General features: G+C 31.9%; 2 protein-coding genes across 2 annotated transcripts in view; one reads left to right on the plus strand and one right to left on the minus strand.

The window, feature by feature from the left end:
• Positions 1-6,095, minus strand: part of LOC124356334 — a 33,604-nt gene extending 27,509 nt beyond the window's left edge. Inside the window, exon 1 of the mRNA XM_046807519.1 lies at positions 5,854-6,095. Within this exon, the coding sequence (XP_046663475.1) occupies positions 5,854-6,003 (150 nt within the window). The 5' untranslated portion in view covers positions 6,004-6,095. The remainder of the gene's footprint in view (positions 1-5,853) is intronic.
• A 1,864-nt stretch (positions 6,096-7,959) lies between these two features.
• On the plus strand, positions 7,960-21,814 carry LOC124354695 (salivary glue protein Sgs-3-like). The gene is made up of 4 exons (XM_046805340.1): positions 7,960-8,107; positions 12,887-13,325; positions 14,979-15,033; positions 21,288-21,814. Exons 2-4 carry the CDS (start codon positions 12,899-12,901, stop codon positions 21,496-21,498), a joined length of 693 nt encoding a protein of 230 aa, XP_046661296.1. The 5' UTR covers positions 7,960-8,107; positions 12,887-12,898; the 3' UTR covers positions 21,499-21,814.
• Positions 21,815-22,850: the final 1,036 nt, after the last annotated feature.

The following is a 22,850-nucleotide window of genomic DNA, read 5'->3' on the forward strand; positions in this document are numbered from 1 at the left end:
TTATGAAATGCCAACGGGTTGACTCCATGTTTCAAAAAAATAGTTTCAAAAAAAACTTCATGTTTTTGGAAAAAACTTCAATAGGCCAAGGAGTCCTATTCTGGAGCAGCAATGCGTCATTGACAACATTGATGGCGATTTACGATAAAGAACACCACTGTCCTCAGAGTTGGATGCCTGTATGAAAGTATTTTATTGTTAGTTCTGTTGGAGGTCAAGGGATCCTATTCTGGTGCAGCAAGACGACATTGAGAACAGTGGTGAAGATTTGTGATAATGAATACAACTGACCTCAGAGTTGGATGCCGATATACCGACCTCCAATAAAAAAATTGTAATGTTATGTTGGATTATACGAGCTTTGAGATCTGGTAACGCTGGAAGGAATCTGGGAATGGAAGTAGTGAATGCCAAAGCTATTCAGCAAGTAAGCACTGCTTGGATATCTCAGAGCGGGTAGAGAGAGTTTCTCTTAGAGCGGGCTCTAAATTTTGTTTTTAGTTACGTAGTGTTTTATAAGTTACAAGTATTGAACGTAGCATGCTTTCAAGCTGAATTCTTCTATTTTTGCGAACTTAAATATACTCGTATACAGGTTTGCAGGGAGTGGTTATAAATTGATAAGCGCGTTATTAAGGGCCAAACTAATAACAAAACATCGTAAACTTACTAAAAGAAGTCACATCAAAGTTCATTAAAACCACATGTAATCAGAAGTTAATTTAAAGTGCATTTTAATTCTATAATACTTGAATTTATTGTCAAAGGTATTATGTGTACACAAAATAGCTATATATGTTGTGTGAGATATGTATAATAAATTATTGTGGAACAAACCAGTTGTCATTTAATTTTCCTCGTTCTGATTCTGGAACTGAAGCAGGATTACAAAAAATAGGTGGTAACTGCGCCCTGCCATCTTAGTTAGGATATCGTTTTTAATTTTTAAGAGATGGTGTACAGAAAACGTTGGTATGTCATTAGATAGTTGTAAAAGAAACCTCTCCAACTGTGTCATAGCAGAACTGTTAATATTGTTTTGCACTCCTTGCAGATCGTCGGCACAATCTTGTCAGCTGACTTGGTGACGTCCGAGACAGATCAAACCGTCATCACCATGTAACTGATACAACCCAAAGCCCAGATGAACGCGCATAGAAACTCTATGTGGTCATCTGACTTATGCTTTAAGAGAACATAGTGTAGGTTAAATACGATACTAAAGAACATTATAGGAGGTAGTGGCTATCTGCTGATAGCAGTAGAATACATTCGCCTGGTGTACAGCATCAAACAGCAACCTGTTTGAGACGTTCATCTGAGTTCTTATCTCACACTTAGGTGAGTTAGAACTTTGTTGGGACATTTCAATATAGGGCACATACTGATTTTCCATTAGTCATCTGAAACACTTTCAGCCTAGTTTCTACTCGATCCTGATGCTGATGTCGTTAAAACATTTAGGCGAATATTGAGTGACTTGTGGTTGAAATTGACAAATATAGTAGTCAATCGAAATATACTGGTCAAATAAGACATATCACATGTTGAAAAAGTTATTTGAATTTCCAGATTTTGTTATTGTACATAGTCCTCAGTCAGCTATATTGTACACAAAAATCACTCCAGCGGAAACAAAGGCTACTGAGATCCTCTTGTTTGTTCTGAATTCTGGTGGCTATTGCCTAAGATCATTCCAAGTGTCTTCGCCATTATGCATAATTTTGTGGGAGTTGTCAAAGCATTGATATTTTCTGATGTAGCTAATAAAGACAACAACTGACGTCAATGACAAAGAGGTGAACTCCAGAAACATCACAGTTACGGTTGTATTCGTGGTCCAATAAGAGGGCAAGGTTGACAGTGTATGTAAGTGTTTGGCTAGCAAGTTAAGCTCCGCCTGTTTTGCTATCAAAGTTATTGCACGGTCAGCCAACTATGATACTGGAATAACAGTACAAGACAATGCTTAAACCTGAAACCCAGAGATTCCTGTAAAACACATTGTTATAAAAACGAAATTCTAACACTACCTACAATTTACATATTTGAATGTCTATTTTTTTCTAAAAAAATAATGTTAGCATATTTTCCAATAATTGTACTGGTTACTCGTTGCGCCCTACTGAGTACCAGTATCCAATACATAGACAAACTATACGAGGAAGGACCTTATTACTTCGCTATGAAACTTTTCAATTCCCTTCCAATGTATCTGAAGCGTGAGATCTTTTAGGGCTTCCCTCAGACACCACCCCCTAAAGCAAGGAGTTTTTACTCTGTGGCTGAATGTTTTAAATGATGGTTAATCGGTTTTTTGTGTAAATAGTTCGCAGATTTTTAAAGTATAAGGTCATTGTATGTACCAAATACTTCTTATATAAAGACTGACAATTCACACGTATACTTCATGTATTTAAATGTATGTTTAAACATATGTGAAGCTAATAAATAAATAAAAATAAAATTAATAAGTATTCATGAAACATCCAATAATATGGAACGTCGCTTGTGCTGATATAGCGATCAATCCCCAGGTGAACCATAATGGGGAAAATCTCAACTCTTGTCCTTATTTCGGGACAAAACAGTAGGCCAGATAAATCCCCGAAAGACTTTGCTTCGTGTAATATTGAATTTCCACTTGTTGCTATGTATTTTCAAATATGAGTACAATCATTTAATCACTCTAAGTGATTTCTGCTTTGTGTAATAATCCGTAAAGTAGGTAGTACCTCTAGACTTTTACTATAAATATTTATTAAATACTTATATATATTACCTTATAGTGTGGAGTTTCTTGAATACCTGTCAAATTTAATGACCCTTTTATAGGGATGAATTAATTTTTATTTTCATAAATTTCACGGCTTTTTAATACAAGGTATTATATTTCGTATAAATCCTTCAACCTACACTCTACCGATACTCCCACTGATAAGCACTGACATACCCGAGAGAGTTATGCTTTAAAATAGACCCTCGGGGCAAATAGCCCCTTGAAAAAATCGAACAAACATAGTTATGAGAATATAATTTCTAAAATATGGATTAAAATATTTCTTATGGCATTTAGGAAACGTGTTCCCTACATTATTTATAATAGAGACGTTTGCATCTTTTAAAATTAGCAACTAAACAAAATCCACTATACCGGCTTTGGAGTAACCGTAAATAAAAATAATAAAAACCGAAAACTTAAACATTCGAAACAAATTTTGAGTTGAATAATTTTAAACTCAGGGTTATGCTGTCATAAACCAATGTTTATACAGAAAAGGTGATTAGATTTAACATTTGTTTGCTGTAACAACTTCCAAGACCAAGATGGGGGTTTTCGCAACTTTAGAGGCCAGTAGGGCTTAGCCCGGAGATATTTTTTAAATAGGAATAGCCCTCCATATACGTTAACCAGAAAACCTAAGAATGTCAATGTAAAATTTAAGTACAAATGTTTCCAGTAGTTTTTTTATTGAGTAAATAACCACACAACATACAAAATATAGATATCATTATTTAATGGTATAAATTTATCGTTAACGAAAACACTGTTAATACGTTAACTCGGCTCACTCGATTGGTTTACTGGCTCACATGTCACATGTTGTATTACTGTTCAGAACGATCTCTGAAACCCTGTTTGTTATTCTTCTGCTGATTTTGAAGCCACATGTCACAGATCTACATGCCATGTTGACAAGCAGTTCAGCTGGTTACTGTAATCTACGACGCGATCATCGACACGTTCGCTGCGTCACGTCGCCACGCAGTCATCATTCAGCGTGCACGCACCACGCTCGTATTATCAACATGTTAAGAGACAGCGAAAACAAAACAGTTTCCAGCTGTCCGTAAAGATCAACGTCCAGAGCCAGTTTGTCTACACCATTCGTATGTTAAAATCAATAGTTAAACCTTCCTTGATTTCTCAAAATGGAAAAGAAACACGGTCAATATATGAATTTTCTAATCACCTCTGGTAAATAAATAGCTTAAATTCGATTTAAAATATTGGCGTACTCTTTGCTTAGAACAATATTTTTTATTTCAACCCAATAAAAATAGATATATTTGTTGTTACAATATACAACGCATGAGACCACAGTAAATGTCATGTAACAGGCTTCGCTGAACTTTCATGCAAAACTTCAAGTATATAGTTAAATTAGTTCTCAAATATCCTTCGGAAAACAGACAGATAGGCAAACAGACGGAATATGAATTTGTACCAGTTTTCTAGTGATAGACTTTCACTAGCGCTCAGCCAATACATGCTTTTTGTAAGCTATGTAGTTGAAATGACTAAGGTTTATTGACTAGACGTATAATCAACTTCCTGTACTTCGGCATAAGACTAATACCAAATTTTATCAAATTAAAAATATGAGTCTAGAATATTTTATGCAGTAAAAGTTTTACACGTTATGAAAACTAAATAAAATATATGTAAGATTATTATTTGCAAATTGTATTGTTAATTACGTACAACTACATAAACAAGTATTTCCTTACAAGCACTTTTATACTTTATAAGCTTGGAACTTCTGATACGTAACATGACATATATCTTTATTTCATTTCTTATTATTACAATGTACAACAAATATAAAAAAGAATAATCGTATTTAATATATCAGAATTTCTGTACATTTTGATATAAACATATTCCATTCTTGATAAAAAACTTATTATTTTTTCATTTAGATTATTTAAAAAAAATTATTTATAATTTTATCGAGCGCGATTTCTAGAACCCCAAAGCATAGCAATCGATAATCAAGACAAACATTTCTAAAAATATTCGTTTAAGTATTTAGGAATTGCCCCTGATGAAAGACTGAAACGGTAACATAATGTTCATGCCCTCAGCTATAAGCTTTCATGAAGTGCCTAATGCGTGGAATAGCTAAATATCAGAGTAAAATAATTATGAAAATGTCGTATAATTCCTCAGTCGAGACTCATTTAAAATATTGTATTTCGGTTTGGAGATTTCCCTCACAAACTCAGTTAAATAGAACTTGTCCTCTACAAAATTCCGCGCATTTGGCACTTCATGAAAGCTTACAACTGAGGGCATGAAAATTTACCGTTTCAGTCTTCCATCAGTGGCAATTCCTAAATACTTAAATGAACATTTTTTAGAAAGGTTGTCTTGATCGATTGGTTTGTCTTGATATGTGCGTGCGTGTAAGCAGATCCTAGACAGATGCGTCATCAAACTGCACTGGCCGCCAAACTACCACGTAATGATGGAGCATTTTTTTTTTTTCTTAAAACAGCATCACGACATTAAAATCATAAACGACAAAAGAATTTTTTTGCATGAACTTAAAAAAATGTATTGTAGGCAGCTACTACTCAGTATCTGATGTTTTTGAAAAATCCTAAAAATGGAATTGGGCTGACTTTTTATTCCCATATACTAATTTGTCTCAATATTCCTCTAATATTTGCATATAATATTAGAAACCGTCTTGATAAGATATGGACGGTCATTTAGACGACCCAAATTAAATTGGCCACCAATTAACATTCAAGATAAGTTGACCTCAATGTAGCATTTACGGAATTCCATCTGTTCAGTGCTGTACGTTCTTAATTTGGACTCCTTGTATAGAGCGGGGAGAGTGAAACAATACAAATTCGACTGAAAGGTTCCGGATACCTTAAGCCGTGCGGACACCCGCTTTCCTAATCCAGATTATATTGCGTTATATTGAAACAAAAACTATAAATAGTAATAAATGTTTATCAATGTTAAAAAAATAAAACTTTGTAATGCCCATACGAAAAATATAGTAATAAAATAATAACGATAAAACAAAATATTTAAAAACGAAAAATAAAAACCTTTAACATTTGCTTTTCCCCGCTTTTCCTCTCGGGTACCACCGCCTCAATTCCTGCGGCGGGACGACTATTGCGCTCTTGTGTTTCTTCCTCCGAGGGGGTCACCACCAAGCTGTACTTGCTCAGTTCGTTAGTGATAGTTTCCTCCATATTCACAAGATTTATTTCAGAATAAAATTCACAAGTTAATAAACAGTACAGAGAGACTTATTTTGGTTAACCACGCACTATTTGTTTGTATATTATTATTTATTTTATAACCATATGCTATAACCGAATTGCAGGTCCTAATATTGAATCAAAGAGAAAAGAAATTGTAAAATTATTAACTCAATGAATATAACAATATTATTACCACAATTTATTGAGATAAGTTATTATAGTCCAAGTATTAGTTTTATAATAAACTACGTAAATAAGTGTAATACGTCTTAATTGGTAAACATTGTAAATCACATTTTGACAGAAAAGAAGTTATGTCACTTAGCGTCGTCTATTCGTCCGTTGTATGTTAGACGACTTCTGTTGCTTGGACGTTGTTTTTCCGTCCTTAAATATATCACAGAAAACTTGTATATTTCTCAACTTTTTAAAATAATAACAAATATGTTAAACTCCAAAATTGACGCGAAAAGTGTCACGCGCAACTGTACAAACTTTTAATTGCTTTATACTTATAAATCAAGATATCGTATTTCTACATAAAAGATGCAAGCAAGTGATACAGTATGTGCCGATTTAGTAAGCAGAAAAACATATTAGTTCACCACTTAAATATGTTTTTGTTCGTAAAAAGTACAATAGGATGTGAGACCAGATTAATTTTACGCCATTCTAATGAGATAGGTTCTATATTGCTATAGGTTCTAATGGGGTACGTCCAAGCCCCCATTTTGGATTATATAAAATTGTCTATAAAATTACTGCTTGTAATTAGGTTGAATAATTATAATAATCATTATATTCATTATTATTATATACTATTTACGTTACGCAACGCGTAAAATTCGGTGAGCTGAAAGTCCGCGTATTTGACTTTATGCGCTGAATTCAACAGAACGACGGTGCGTAACGTTTAATGCAGAATCCAGGCGCTTTAGAATTGAAACATGGGCCAAACACAAGAGACCGAAGGTTATCATAGTATTGTCTTGTGTTGTAGTTTATTCATAAAATATTATTTTTGACACAGATAAGTTTTATTGTGGAAATAGAGCAACGTCCAGCTCAGTATGATGTCAGATGTAAGGAATACAGTAATAAACATAAAAGACAGAATGTTGGGCTAAAGATATGCTGATAAAGACTTCGCCACATTATACAGATAACTCAGAAAATGCAACGCACCGACTTTCTCTACCATTTTGATACTGACTTAAAAACAAAATGGATGAGAGTTCCGTCCGCCTGGTATAGTCTGACACGCCGAAATTCTGCCTATATAATATTCACGCTAAATTTGGTCGGGTAGAACCTCCGTGTTTCGGTCCGTAAAGAATAAATTGTGTTTAGCAGTAGAGTGAGTTCCATGCCATTGTGTAGTGAATGTCTTCCTACGTTACGGTTGCATTCAAAATTTAGTTAAAATTTCTAAAAAATAGACAGGGAAAACTGTTGCAATCGTTGATATTAGCAAAATTACAATAATGCACATATCGAGAAGACACAGCAAACAGTTGAAAACTATGTTCTGCAGTTGGAGGAATGCTAGTTTTATAAATCACATTTTACTTTAGAGTTTAAAATTGTCTTTATTATAACACAATTTTTAGAATATAATTTAGGGGTTTTGGTGGCGGACTTACATGTCCGTATTGAGGTTTATTTTACCGTTAAATGTCCGTTACAAAGGGGGATGAGGGTTCTAAAAAGTCCGATTTTTGCGTTACGTAATTAAGGGATGGCCCCTAAGATATATGTAGTGCAGATTCTTGTTGGAGAATTGAATCGTTTTTGAATGGTTAAACTTAATTGTTTTTCATCTAATAAGAGGAGAAAATGAATTAGTATACATTTTCAAATAATACTGTATTTGGAAGGTATCTAATTTTGAGTTTTGTGATTTTGTGTAGGTCTAAGAAGCAAATTCTGGTTATGTATCCAATGTTATACACACAAGCAGATGAACTTGAATATAACTGATTTGTCGAGCTGGACAGAGAGATCAAGCATATTTCTGTTATCTGATAACGGTAATTCAAGTGCATGCAGGTTTGTAGTCTAGATCCAGTTACTTGCACGAACTCATCTACAGGTATGTTAGCTTAGTTTATTCTACATTTCCTAAATTTACTTACGAAAAATCATTCATTCATTCATATGAAAATCATTTGTACAACTCTGCTTTGTGTTCATAAATTAATATAATATCTTTTATTTTAATTTGTTGGGTTTATAACTCTAACGTTCATTAAAATAAAACGTGCACTGCAGTTAGTTTTACATATGACTTATGTTGTTTGGAATACTCGAAACCCCAGCAATAATTATTTTTACAGCAGTTTGTTACATTTTAAACTGTCCATCATATAAGGATTTAGTACAAGATTTCTACAATCAAATCAGACATTCTGTGATACACATAAATATTGCACAATTCCATTATTTATCATATGAAATATTCGTGAATTCTAAATACTAAAATTGTTCAATATTTTGTGATAAATATCCAAAGAGTTTTCTTCTTACATTATTCTAAATACATTTATTGACTAAATTGAAATATAGAAAATAAACCCCTGCGATATATATATATATATATATATATTTTTGCATTAACCCCTGTGTTAGTAAAACAATAATTTTACTTTCCTAACTGTTATAATCTTTTTGAGACAACTAAAATAAAATTTTCATAAAATAAAATAAAATAAAAATACTGATTATTTTTTTACCACAACAATTTTACTAACAAATCACCTATTATAGATATGATATAGTACAACATTTCTTGTTTTTTATACAGGGTACAAATAAACTTGTTTAAAAGTTGTAATAATATTTTCAACACACTTCAAGTTTGAGTTTTGATGTTTTATTTCGTTTTTTCCTGTTTTATGAAAATGGTGGGGAGGGTTAAGGGGTTATTCACATCCACGCCATGATATACCTTAACATTAATCAAATTTAAGAACACAAACAATAAAATCAATAGTTGTTAAAAAATATTTTCCTCCATCCCTAATACTAAATCTGTTTCAAGACTAAAAAGTAATATTTTTATTTAAACAATAAAAGGTCCTATTTTAAACTATAAATATTGCAATTTGAATTAAGTTTTTATTAAAATAATAATTTTATTTTAAAAATTAATTTGTGGTGTCGCACCTGTAACTCACTAGAAATCCTGCAAGTCTAATAGTTACACCTTACATTTAGAGTATAATTTGACTTTACTTTTATAAAGTATTTTTCATTGTCTGCAGCACCTACTATATGTTAGGAGTTGCAACACCGATTTGTTCACTGCGTTAAACTTAATTGTGTCTGCAACTATAAAACTATACAAATATCAAATAGTTAAAAAATAAACCTTGATTTTTATTATCAACATATCAAAACAAGATTGACTAGCAGAAACTGTCAGAGCCGCAGCTACACAATTTTCCATGGGGGCAAGTCCTAAAATTGCCGCTCATTCCCACCAATCAAATCTGTCAATGTATAACTTACTTTATGCTGCTTCTAAATCAGCTTGTAAATAATCCGTAAGTAATTTTAATAGTTATTATATTCGTGGTATTTTTTACCTATGATAAAACTTAAGTTTATAACTTTTTTATTTGAAAGATGAGGATAAACCATACAACTTTATTTATGAAACTTTTTTTATTTACGTACATTGGAAAAATTACAAAATGTTAATGTTAAATTAATTATGTACTATGTCTATAATATTACTTACTATTGTTAAAGTTTGTACAATAGCATAGCTAACAGAACTAATATTTGACATTCTTTCAAGATAAGAAAATCCACAAGTTGTTTTACAAAGACACGTCTTTATATACACTAAGCTCTGCATAAAAACTTTATAATAAATTACCACATGATAAAACAAAAATGAGTATTATTTTTAAGCTTATTCAAGGTTTTTTGTTGCAAATATATTTATTATATCAAATAAAATGTTATGGCCTTTGGTGTTCAATTGATATGGTTGAAGTAGATTAAAAACCTCACGTACATACTGCAATAAATGCCATGTACTTTATCTTCAGCCTTTTTAATTGGCATCTTAATTGGTCAAAGTTGTTATGTTTTGACCTCTCGTTTCAAATTGTATTTTTTCACAACCTATCACACACGGAGGAGCAAACTGTCAAAATGTTTTCGAAAAAAATGACTAGCGACACTTTCTTCCGACGTTTTACTCCTCCAGTATGTGTCCAGCCTAAGGGAGTAAAACGTCGGAAGAAAGTGTCGCTAGTCATTTTTTTCGAAAGCATTTTGACAGTTTGCTCCTCCGTGTGTGATAGGTTGTAAAAAAATACAATTTGAAACGAGAGGTCAAAACATTATTAGATGTCAATTAAAAAGGCTGAAGATAAAAACATGGCATTTATTGTAGTATGTACGTGAGTTATTTAATCTAGCATTATACTGTAACAATTTTATATTTTAATCTTCAGCCATTTTAATTTGGACTTGAATACATAATTGTCTCAATTTCCTACTTTAAATGCCTGTAATTTCCTGTGGAGTGGTAGAAGAACTGTCTACTTTGTATATTGTATTCAGAGCAGCCCCACTCTAAATCTTCTCCCATATGATTTTATAGATTGTAAACATTGATGTGGAAGGACGAACGGGACCCTAGAGCATTTTATTTCAAAATAATCGATTGCTGAAAAGATGTTCAATTAAAAATACAATTTATGTTGGAACTTTGGAATCAATCATAATCAAATAGAACTGTATAACTATTTTAATTTACGAAATACTCGGTATTGAATATACTCGTATAATAATTAAATTTTTTCAATTCGCCAAATATTCTAAATGCAGCATCACGAAGCAACAATGAAAGTGAAATTAGTTCTTACTATTCCTTGTAGCTACTACCTGTATCTGGTACTTCCAGTACCCAAGTACAAAATGTACTCGCACTGATCTATAATCATTCGTTACACCTAAAATGTTACAGGTGCATGTTCCATTTACTGTTACTGGTAGATGTTTCCTAACAATAACCTGAACCGGGTATTTTCGGTTTGCGGTAACTTACTCTCGGGATACACCTGGTACAAAGTATCTTTTGCAGCAGCCCCGATTGCCAATAGTAAGTAATACGATTGAGTAGTAAGTTAGTTGCTACGCTCAGCAGTTCTGTACTGTTGTTAGTTTGTTGTCACTTTGAGGCAACACCGCCCTGGGTAGCTATACTACTTTGCCATGAAAAATTTTGTAGACCACCTAGTCAAAAATAAAAATTAAGATGGTAATGTAATAACAACTTTTGTTTTCATACTATTATAAAATTACATACGCAACTACAGAACCCAAGTATATATCTGGTATAAAGATCTAAATCGGAACACAGGATTCTGAGTTATGAATGTTCAAAGTTACAGTTAGGCTGACAAGCGCATTTTTACGGTGTATCGATATAAAAACTGAAAGTTGTTATAATTAAACAGTTTTATATATAGAAACAGAAATAAACAAGCTAAACTTTAATATAACTCCCGTTATTGTAGCTCTATTACTTAGTGTTTATGGTCACCTTTTAAATGTGGATATCTATACTCTTTGATCCTATGATTTAATCAATTTATCCTAGGTCTTGATTTATGATTAAAACTTAAATAATTTTATTTTAGTTAAATACACTTCATATAAACTGTATTTATTGCAGAAGATTTTATTGATCCCTGTATAAGTTTCCTGGTAATTGGTGGTAGAGCTATTTTACTTTATACACTCTGACCTGATCTTTTCCCTTCCTTTTATGTTCAGAAGTGCTATAAAATAACTATTTTAGGACCTAATATTTCAAAAAAATTTTCCGGTGGTTGACCCCAGGATCCCCCTACTGATCTGGGGGGGGGGTTCCATAACCCCCCGACTCCACATTTTTATCCTTTTTCTTTGGATGTAAAAGGTTCAAGAATTTAAAAATCCTAAGGTATCATTTTTTATGTGCTCGAATTAAAGTGACCGTTCAAATTGTATTAATTAGTAAAAATTCTGGTCAAGAAATATTGTTGGACAGTATTAACTCTTATATTTTCATGTCCAATGCTGTGCATCTGAAAACGCATTTTATTGGGTCATCAACATAAGAAACTGCAGAGAGTCACATTATTACCTATAGTCTAAATGGCATTTCCAAAAAAGCGCAAATTAGCTGGAATATGTAAAACATAATTTATAAGAGGTGAGAATTGTCACTGCGTACACCTGAAGATGAATTACAGTAATACTTTTTATCTCAGATCATATTTTTGTAAGCTAGACACGTTTATAACCATAATCGAATGTAAATGTTGAGTGTGCATCTGCTAATCATGTACAGGCCCTGAGAATGGCGACTTTCAGTCTCATTATCTCGTTGTCTGGCGGTGTATACTGTTGTTAATTTAGCAAGTGTTTTAATTACTAAAAAGTTAATGTGTGCTATTTGAAAACTGGGTTGGTCAAAATGTTATGAAATATAAAATTACTTATAAGGGTAAAGTGACTAAATCGTTTAGATTAATAGAAAACTGATTTTTTGCTCCACATTGGATTATAAATACTTTATAACTATAAACATCTGCCATTTTAAAACTTCAATCGAATACAGATGCCTGACAAACTCGTTCAAGGTTCATCGTATAAGTATAACTACCATAATTTCTCCGTTTGGGCATTGAATATTAGCATATAGTATTCTAAAAAAATATCACGTGACAATCATAGTCTATTGTTTATATATATATATATATATATATATATATATATATATATATATATATATATAAAAGTGAGATTTATTTTAGTCCTAATATCTTGTTTTTCCTATCTCTCATTCATTTGTTCCACTCTCTAGAAAACCCCAAAGATGGCAGCCAGACAGTCACCAGTGACAGTAGGAAGTCGACTACCGGGTCCTAGGACCTCAACAATAACACCGTCTCGTTCATCCATACCCCGGGTCACTTCGGTGGCCAGGAGGTCCTCACCTCTAGTATCTAGGCTGTCGTTAGTGGGCACTAGGACTTCTACTAGGCTACCAACCAGTGGTGCCACTCGAACTCGAACACCTACTAGTACCGGGGCTGTGAGGAAGACCACTACCAGCACCACGAGAACAAATGTAACTGTCTCTACTAGAATCAGCTCAGTAGCTATTACAGTATCGTCTACATCTACAAGACGACCTACAGGCAGATCTCAACAAGATTCCTCTACATCAGCCTCCATTCCTCCAGCAACCAATACACTGTCTCCATCGGGCATAATAAAAGAATCTTCAAAGAACGAGATAGGTGAGTTTATGTTTGATAAGATGATAACAATAAGTTCCAGAACAAGTTGCTTCATTTACAAGTTCTTGGAGATTAATAAAGCATCTTCTAGTTACGTAATAATAGTTTAAAGTTGTGGGAGCAGTCAGGTACGGTATCATTTCAGGATTATGTACTCAGATATTCTTTTACTGAAGTAGAAAGGTTACTCCAGTAAACAGTTTCTTCTGCGAGTAGTATGCAATGGATTCCTGACTGTTCTTTAGGGAGTTTGTTGAACAGCTCTGTTCTTACTGAGCAGATTTAGACAGTAAATAGATGGAAAGTGTCTGATAAATTTTTAACACCGTTCATGTTACGATAGTTGTAGTGAATATGTATGAATAGTACAAAGTTTTTGTGGTTGAAAAATGGAGAGATTGTATGAAAGAGAATCATAAGCTCAAAAAATGTTTGCACCCAAGACTTAAAAAAAAACTTTGGAAGCAATAACAATTCTTAGAAAAGAACATTCTAAATTTTCTCCTAAGTTTATAGAGGTGTTTCTTCTCCAACAACAGAGCCACCAGATGCTATGCCAGATCCACCAGATGCTATGCCAGATCCACCAGATCCAAAGTAAGCTCATGTAAGGACAGGCTGCCTCTTAGGATCATGTTAATTGTAGGGTATTTATTTTCTTGAGTGTATAAATTAATATGCAGATAAAATAAGCCTGATAGGAAATTTTTTTTAATCCACAAATAGCCATAATAATGAAGTACATTAGATGGTTTTATAGTCTATTCTATCGTTCCCTACATCTAAATTCTTGTTTTTGGTGATGAAAACTAAGTGATCTGGTTTCATTCGTTGAGGGTCAAGTGGTTAAGAATACCATAAATTTTGAGTTTTAAACATGTTTCCATCTTATTTATTTCCAAAATGTTTCAAGTAACATTTTGTTATATTTCTCTTCACATAAATAAATCTTCCTTGGATTTCAATCAATATTTTTTTTAATAATTAGCTGAATTGGTCCAGCCATTCTTAAGATTAGCGCTTAATAACACATTTGTGATTTATCTTATTTATAACAATATATGGTATAAATGACAGAAATATAATAATATAGACCACTTTTAAATAATTTTATGTTAGTTAATTTTTATTATGTCAAATGAATCTTGTGTTCGTCCACTCCATCATTATATTCTTAATTTAAATCAACTCAATTAAAAAAATATTATTATTTAAAAATAAATGTATTTCCCTTCCCCACAATTTCGAAAGTTTTTTTTTAAACAGAATTAATAATTCCTTTCACTAAAAATATCCGGACTCAACTTCTACTTCATTAAAAAATATTTATTTATCTGAGTCATATTACTTTTTGTTTCCTGAAATACCAAAGAAGTTACTGATTTTAAACAAACATTTCCTAATCTTTTATTCTGATGCTTTCTATGTTTTCCTATTAACTCTAGAAGAATTTCAGTTTTCAAGTACAGCTTCGTAGCATTTTCTGGGAGCTCCTGAAAAATTTGAACCTGAGACCTTTTGCACAGAGTTTTGATTAACCTTTACATCATATTAAGGTAGCTCATATTATACAAATTTTTAGCTAAATAATAAAGTATTTATTAGTAGCATTTTTCTATAACTTAAAGCCTTTAAAACTAAGGTGTGTTTCAGTCACTCGGCGCAGATCGGCACGTCTACAGGCATTATCTGCAGCCGGCCAACACATGTAAGTTCACTTACTTCTTCCTTAATAAAAATGGATAGGGTACTATAAGTGGACTCTGTTTTTTATATGGGAAAATATAATCATTGATACCTAATATTCGCATCTCGAATCCTAGACTATCAATTGATATAAAAGTATATATAGTTCTAAATAACAATCATATGTTTTAAATTAAAATGTGAGTATATAGTACATTATAGTTTTCCTATATATAAATTATAGGAAAACTCATAAATAATTAAGAAATTACATAAATAATAAACAAACCAGAACGAGATCAATCTAACAGGAAAACTCATAAATATTATGAGCCACAATGCACATGGTTTATGTCATAATTATTGAATTGTTTATAATTATACACACGTAAATATATATTATTACGTGTATGTATAATTATTATTATTAATATTAATAATACGATTATGTGTATCAGTTGAAAGTGTTTACAGCTGCTGATATAGATTAAGTTAATTGTTCAAATTGGTATCAATTGATTATATCAATGGTTATGATTAAGTAATATCGTTTGCCAATTTCGATATAAAAAACCGGGGCCGCTTATTGTACCCTACCCATAAAAATTATTGAATGAGCACACCAAGTAATTTTATAATAATATTTTTAGTAATAACAGATTGACTTCTGTGGAGCTTTTCTTAAGTGAAGTTGTATTACTCGTAGTACATATTATTCTTTTAACTATACCTTTATTTTAAATATACGTAGATAACAGCATTGTTTTTAATGATAAAAAAGAACTCACTCACACTGTAGTGGTATAGCGATTCTAGTACCCGTGCCAAGGTTACTTAAATTTTTCAACCAGAGCTTTTACTTTAAAATATAATAGTACTTGCATCTACGTGAGGATTGTGTGACAGAAAGTTTGAGCGGTAAAGCTAGTTCTGTGTAACAATTTACAGATAGAGCTATCAAGCTAAATATTTCGTTTAGCGTTGTAATTCATTTGAATCTTCCAATACTGACCTCATTCTGATTAATTAAAAGTAAAATAATAATAATAATAATATTTATTTTATTTCCCAATATTTACAATAGTAATTCAAAACATTTGTGGAAAATTACAGTCACCTTTATCCAGTACATGGTGACTAAATTAAAACTAATATTAAAGTAATACCAAAATAAAGATGTCTTAACTGTCTAGTCTTCAAACAAAAACACTGTAACAGGCAGCTCCTGTGACGAATAACAATAGTGTTCTTATCACAACGGAAGGTTAACGGAATTCACACTGATAGGAATGGACTCATGAACCTAATTCTAATGTATTTTTACCGTAACAGAACATCAATACTTGTAGCATCAAATAGCCAATATTTTAGTTTATTAGACAAGGAAACCAAAGTATTACAACTTTTAATTTCCTGTGGCAAACGATTGAAACTTTTTGGGCCTAAGTAGAGAAAAGTTTTTGAAAAAAATGATTTATTCACCCTCGGTCTTACAAAATGGCGATTTACTACATTTATAGTTTGATAGAATAAATTTTCTGTCCCCCGGTTGCCACTCCTCTTATAAAAAGCCCGAAGAACTTTGAATATGAACAAATTTTTTATTGTTAAAATATTTAGTTGTTTGAAAAGCTGATCCGTATGATCTCTTCTGCGTTTGAAGCAAATGATACGAATAATATATTTTTGAGTCACATTTAACTTGTTCAATAAGTTGTCAAAATGTTGGTTACATTTCATTATTGTCAGAATTTACTTAATATAACTTGTTTAATAATATTTTATTCATAATCACTGTTTTTTTCGCTGCTAGATATCAAGTAACGTTTCAAAAAGCAACAGATTTTAGTATTGGATGAATATTTCTCGTTGACTGTTTCATGATCAAAGCCTAAGGATGTTAGGTGTGGGTGTTTAATTGTCCAACGTTGTTGCAGCCAAATGAGGAAGATCAACTAGCCTATGTGAGGTTAATTTTAAAACCCCACGTTGTTTTGTTGTTTGCTTAAAGTTGGTGATGCCACATGATAAAGTCCCAAACGTGAAGTTGATTCTATTGTAGTAATAATCAAAATAAATGTTCAATTTATGTTAGTATGAAGGTGTTGAATTATGTTATATAACGTAGTTTGGTTCAAAGTGAGGTTGTGTTAACCCAAGGACGTGGTCACTATCATGTGATTAAAACCAATGTAATTTAGTTTTATAGAAAATTTGAGTTGACTTCATATATTTTGCACTTTTTGCAGAATTTTTATAAAATAAATCAATAAAATGATTGAAAAGCAATTCCAATGAGGCCCAGTCACTAACAACATCGTAATCACTAATTATATCACTTCCCATGTTTCTCTCTTATAAATTTATATTTTGTACTTCAACATAATTTCACTCACCAGTCTCACTTGCTTTAGTATAGTGTTTTCTTTCACGAGGACCAACAGACGCCCTCTCGCATTCACAAATGAGAGAAATTGATATAGTATATCTGGATTGATGAATTATTGTCACCAATAAATTTCAAATTTCTTTATTGATTATTGTAATTAAATAGCTCAAATTGATTCCAGTATAATCAATAAAGTTGACTTATCTTTTGCTTTATTAATTACTAGCTGTTACCCGCGGCTTCGCACACAATCTTTAGAAAAGTCCTTATATTATTTATTAAAAGCAATTATGCGCGATTAGCCGCGGGTAACAGCTAGTTCGTTAATACATTCGTAGTATTTTATAACGAAAACTCTTGATTTTCAATAAAATACCAATTACAACCAGATACCCAGTTACCCACGGCTTCGCATGCGATTTCCTGCAGAAAAATTGGGGACATAGGAGGCATATTTCTTTTGAACGTCCTTATTACCCTTCTGAGATAAATAGTCGCTGAAAGATACTCCAAGCTCATGAACTATTTAAGATTTTAAATTGTAAAACTGTCTCAATATGCACTTGTGAAATAACTGGAATTTTTCTCTAATATTCTATGATTTTTGTATAACAATTGAACTATATTAGCCCAGCGTGGACAGGAGTCAAAAGTCGAATGCATTTGCACACATACGATGTAATAAATGATGGCGCTCAATGTAATTTTGAAACGAAATATGGCATATATTAGGTACATATTTTTACAGTCTAATGATTATGAGCTCCAGATGTTAAACGAAATTGCGTATGGTTTTTTATTTTAGCTTTGCGCGTGTAAAACTAAGGTAGGTTTTATAACATTCTTTATATTTGTAGCCAACGTAAGATAGTAATTTTGATATCTGCATTGCTCTTCTGATCAAGCACGAGCATGGTTTATATTAGAAAAATGTTGCAGTTAAAGGTGAATTTTTACGTAAGATTTGAATTGTATTATCTGGATAGTAAAGTCTATGCTTAACAGTGATTGCAGAAAAGTAGAAACAAAATTTGCTGATTCTCTTAAGCTTACTTTATGCTTTCTAAACTATATGTAAAGAAATTTAAAATCGTAATTAAATTATATAAACATATTTGTTTGTCGCATTATATATGTTTACAAAGAACAGCTGATTAAATTTGAACAGGCTCTTTCACTTAATAACATATGTTTGCTGCAATGCATTTCTTACGGGTATTTCCGTAACTTTTAGAGACCAGTGAGGCGGAATCCTGATCGGGAACGGGATAAAAAGTATCCTATGTCCTTCTCCCAGTCCTTAGCTACCTCCCTGCCAATTTACAGCCAAATCGGTTCAGCCGTTCTTGAGTTATAAATCAAAAGTCGAATGCATTTGCACACATACGATGTAATAAATGATGGCGCTCAATGTAATTTTGAAACGAAATATGGCATATATTAGGTACATATTATTACAGTCTAATGATTATGAGCTCCAGATGTTAAACGAAATTGCGTATGGTTTTTATTTTAGGCTTTGCGCGTGTAAAACTAAGGTAGGTTTTATAACATTCTTTATATTTGTAGCCAACGTAAGATAGTAATTTTGATATCTGCATTGCTCTTCTGATCAAGCACGAGCATGGTTTATATTAGAAAAATGTTGCAGTTAAAGGTGAATTTTTACGTAAGATTTGAATTGTATTATCTGGATAGTAAAGTCTATGCTTAACAGTGATTGCAGAAACAGTAGAAACAAAATTTGCTGATTCTCTTAAGCTTACTTTATGCTTTCTAACTATAAATGTAAAGAAATTTAAAATCGTAATTAAATTATATAAACATATTTGTTTGTCGCATTATATATGTTTACAAAGAACAGCTGATTAAATTTGAACAGGCTCTTTCACTTAATAACATATGTTTGCTGCAATGCATTTCTTACGGGTATTTCCGTAACTTTTAGAGACCAGTGAGGCGGAATCCTGAATCGGGAACGGGATAAAAAGTATCCTATGTCCTTCTCCCAGTCCTTAGCTACCTCCCTGCCAATTTACAGCCAAATCGGTTCAGCCGTTCTTGAGTTATAAATACACGACTTTCTTTTATATATATATAGATTTTAGACTTACATGTTATGAAAAACATAACATCTGATTTGTTTTATCAGCTGTTTGTGGTACATGAAACTTTCCGCTTACCGATCTTTCCACGAACCTTTTGAAATATTTTACCGATGTTGATCTGTTACAAGCCCAGAGTCATCTTTAGCATATAATGATATGCTAATAACTTTTCCTTCTGGTAGCTGAGGAGGTAGTGCCTCCATTCATCACCCAGGAAACTGGATTCAAATCCCGATTTTGGGCATTATATTTCTGCACTCTAGTTTTAGAATCAGAATCATCTTTGTTAATAATCTTCAAGATTACAAATAGTGTTGATTTAATTTTTATGGTGGACTCAAGATCTCAAGTTTTAGTGTTTTAGTATTTTTGAAAATATTTCATTTAGACCAGCAGAGATTTTTTGTATTGTTTTAAATTGCTGATTATTTCTCTGACTTCTGCTGTGTTTGTATCTGTAATGTTATTAAGTTTAGCATTCGGTTCTTGAACTGTAAGTTGTATTGCTTGCCTCTCCGAATCTGGGATTCTCCTTGAAGTGTATTGTCCTACGTTTGTGAAATATGAATTAAAACAGGGAGCTATTTTTTGTACTAGATATTAACTCTCTGTTTGTATGTAGTTCTGGAGTTCTGTTGTCTTATTATGTTTGTTTCGAGCGTTGTTTGTCACTTCCCACACATCTTTTCATTTGTTAGAGAAGATTGTTAGATAAATCTACTTGTTTGATAAAGTCTTTTCTTAGTCCACGCTCTTGTTCAAGTTTTTTTTTTTTTTTTTTTTTTTTTAGGATGATATTTCAAAACGTAAGTTCTCAGTTCTTGTCTAAGGTTTGTTTTTACAACCTCATCTACTAGGTTAAAATTGTCTTTAAGTTAAAGTTCATGGTGTGATTTTTCTGGTTTGGTTTAATGCAGTTGCTGTTAACAAGATAGTTTACATCATTAAAAGTGCATTTCCAAATTCAGAAGCTAAAGTTAGTGATTTATCTTATCAGATTCTTCTTCGATGAGAGATCTGAAATATTTGTTCAAATTTTCGATATTTGTTACATTGTCATTACATTTTCAGGTGTTATACGGCTATGTTTTTACATCTCCATGTGTGAGGTTTTTGAATTTTTTAAACGCCCATGTTAAACATCTTGAGTGGATCTTCTTTTTACAAGTGCATCTTCGAATCAGTACAATTGTTCTCTTCCAGTTCCAAACCTCTTAATTTTCTTTGATGTTCAATGTAAAATGAACAAGTGTTTGTTTGCGGATATTCGAACAAAATATTATATTTAATGTTGAATCTTCCTGTAAAGAACACTAGACACTTTGAGCAATAGGTACTTTTACTTAAACGCTCTGGCCATTATTTTAATGCTCAAATCTTCAATTAAATATATTAATAATATGTGTATCAAATTACTCTTTGTTTTATAAAATACTGTAGGTTTTAAGTTTGTATTTAATATTTCAACTATTTTCTTTTTGATATCTATGAACTGATAAAAACAATTTGTTACAGATCTTAAATTCCTTAATTTAACCTTTAATAGACCAAATTCATCCAATACTATTCATATTTCATTTACTTACTATGTGTCTTTAATTACCACAAAGAGAAATAATTTTGTGAATGGTGATGTGAGAATTGATACAGCACTATTAACCAATCACCATTTGTGACAGCTGATATGAGTGAAAATTAACAGTTCACACACATTTTCAAACCACTACATGCCCTATTGTGTAGATATGAAAATAATATTCACTGTTGCGTCTGTTCTAGGTCAATGGGTCCAGAAATAAATGTTGTCTACTGCCCGATATGTTTCGAGAGCATCAAGAAATTGGGCCGCCGCATCATGGCTACTGCTTGTGGCCACGTCTTCTGTAATGAATGTCTCTCTGCGGCAGCTGCGGCCGTTACAGGCAACCTAAGTTGTCCTATCTGCCAGCAGACTGTAGAATTCAAGAATCTCAGAGAGATTTTCGTTTAAGTTCATACATTTTTAAAATTTCAGTTCTTTTATGGCTTATAATAAGCATGCATGTTCTAAACGTTACTTGTACGTATGCTGTATCTTGTAAACTCTATTCAGTTACACTGAAAGCCGAGTATATATATATATAATAATAACATTATTTTAATTAATAATTAAAGTTCGTTAAAACAGTCTGAGAGAAGACCTATCCTCAATTTTCAGATACAATATTTTAATTTCAAATAATTTATTTTAATTAGCTAGACTTACTTAAATTTGGAAAATGTTAAAAATGTAAAACAACATTCGTAATTAAAATACTTGTAATGTGTAACGACTTATGAATAACCTTGTATATTGTTTCTGATTCTTTATACTTATTTACTTTAAAAGTGGTTCTTGAAGTAAAACTTGCAATAAAATATATTATAAGAAATTAAAACACGTTTAAATGTTTAATTTTTAGTATAGGGCCAATCCATTTCAAATCACCCACATGTTGCTCAAAATTTTTAATTTGCCTAATTTTTTTTTATTATGAGTTCCCTATGGGTAGACAATCACAAAACACTATTTGAAAAAATTTTACAAGCCGTAGTTTTTTCCTGGCGGCCATTTTTAAAATGGCGGTTTTGCAGATTTTAGTAAAATACGCGTTTCGCGAAAAGTTTAATTGCCAGGCTATTTTTAAAGATATCAGAATAATCCAAAAACCAGTGTGTTCAGCATAAAATGAACTTCAATCTGACATTATAATAATGTTTCTTTTCTGCAAGAAAGTCAGTCAAACTTGTTCTGCAAAATCTAGGAAGAAAATCATCAATTGTTACTTTTTAAGACCCTAAAAGTTTCAGAAGGAAAAGAGACTCACTACTAATATTTTATTCCTTTGTTGAAAACTAATATAACTACCTACTGAAAAAGTTTTAGCCTGAGAATGCTCTCCTTTTTTTTCTAGAGCTTTTCAAAAATGGCCGAAAGCCTAATAATTTCAATTTTCTAGGGTTAATAACTAAAAAGGGACTGAATGAAAATAAATGAAAATTTTATTTATACAAATGTTCTTTATACAAATAGGAATATCTCATAAAAAATTATGACTGAGACTTAACTACATTTAGAGATATACATCATTGAATTTTAGTTAAAAGCGCTACCCTTTTTCTCGCTTGTGCGGTACCAAGTTAGCAAACAAGGGCTTGTTTAAATCATCATGTTAACAATAAACTTATATTTAATGCTCAAAACATTATATTCCTTATTTAAACCTACTTCGGATTTACAATAAAAATTATTTAAAACCAGAAAAATTAGTGACCATCTTGATCACAATACCACGACCGACCGTGTACACATTTCAACATCAC

This window comes from Homalodisca vitripennis, chromosome 2 (genome assembly GCF_021130785.1).
Source record: "Homalodisca vitripennis isolate AUS2020 chromosome 2, UT_GWSS_2.1, whole genome shotgun sequence".
Classification (NCBI taxonomy): Eukaryota; Metazoa; Arthropoda; class Insecta; order Hemiptera; family Cicadellidae; genus Homalodisca; species Homalodisca vitripennis.

Excerpts from the sequence above, each read along its gene's own strand:
- LOC124354695 (XM_046805340.1), top strand. The coding sequence starts at position 12,899 with ATGGCAGCCAGACAGTCACCAGTGACAGTAGGAAGTCGACTACCGGGT. Across the intron at positions 13,326-14,978 it reads ATCTTCAAAGAACGAGATAG|TCACTCGGCGCAGATCGGCA; the intron begins GTGAGTTTATGT and ends GGTGTGTTTCAG. Across the intron at positions 15,034-21,287 it reads TCTGCAGCCGGCCAACACAT|GTCAATGGGTCCAGAAATAA; the intron begins GTAAGTTCACTT and ends CGTCTGTTCTAG.